Genomic DNA, 748 nt, shown 5'->3' on the forward strand with positions numbered 1-748 from the left:
GGGGGGGGGGGGGGGGTTCAAAGTTAACTCTCCTATACTTCCTTTTTCCTTTCTTTTCTCCCAAATATACCTGAAGGAGTATTGATACCTAAATTTATACCAGCAGATTGGTGGTGCATTTATTCTTAAAACCTCGCAGAAGATGTCTACACAATATTCTTAAAAAGTCATCTACAAATAAAACCCTGATCCGTTGAGTATATATAGTAATGTTTTCTTATTAAATGTAGTCCATGACATGTCTTCCCATACCATGCATACGACTTGAGACACATCCCCTTCAACCTACCCTACACCACTCCAGGAAATTTGACCTAATTTTGGGGCCACTGGGAAAGCGCGCACACACCAAAGGAGAGCAACAGTGACGCTGTATTATAGAAAGAAAAATTCAAATGTTCACGAGAGAAACTGAATAATCAGCTCAAGCAGAAAAATAATGGAAATACAAAAGAAGATATAATTACCTGCTGATGGTGAAACACTTAAAGAATGACTGAAAATTCTGGAACGATTTGAAAGGTCCCACACACGTAAGTTCCCATCAGAGTGAAGCACGAATAGAAGCTTTTTCTGGTGAAACTCTGATATTACTAGATCCTGGACTGCAGCATTTGACCTTCCCCTGAAAATCAGATAGAGGGTAAAGGTGGGGAAAACCAGAATGCATAAGAAGAAACATATTGTCTAGAAAAATATAGTCAACAGCTGAACTGGTCTCACTTCTCTTCGGTTGGGGGGGGGGGGG

At 40.4% G+C, this 748-nt stretch overlaps 1 protein-coding gene across 3 annotated transcripts in view; it reads right to left on the bottom strand.

Annotated features, from left to right (window-relative positions):
* The window catches only part of LOC107007780 (nuclear pore complex protein NUP160), a 22730-nt gene that overhangs the window by 18232 nt on the left and 3750 nt on the right, over positions 1 to 748 (bottom strand). For all 3 annotated transcript variants that reach the window (XM_015206550.2, XM_015206549.2, XM_015206551.2), the window contains exon 5: positions 468 to 625. In XM_015206550.2, coding sequence (XP_015062036.1) covers positions 468 to 625 — 158 coding nt within the window. The remainder of the gene's footprint in view (positions 1 to 467; positions 626 to 748) is intronic.

The sequence above is a fragment of the Solanum pennellii genome, chromosome 1 (genome assembly GCF_001406875.1).
Source record: "Solanum pennellii chromosome 1, SPENNV200".
Lineage (NCBI taxonomy): Eukaryota > Viridiplantae > Streptophyta > Magnoliopsida > Solanales > Solanaceae > Solanum > Solanum pennellii.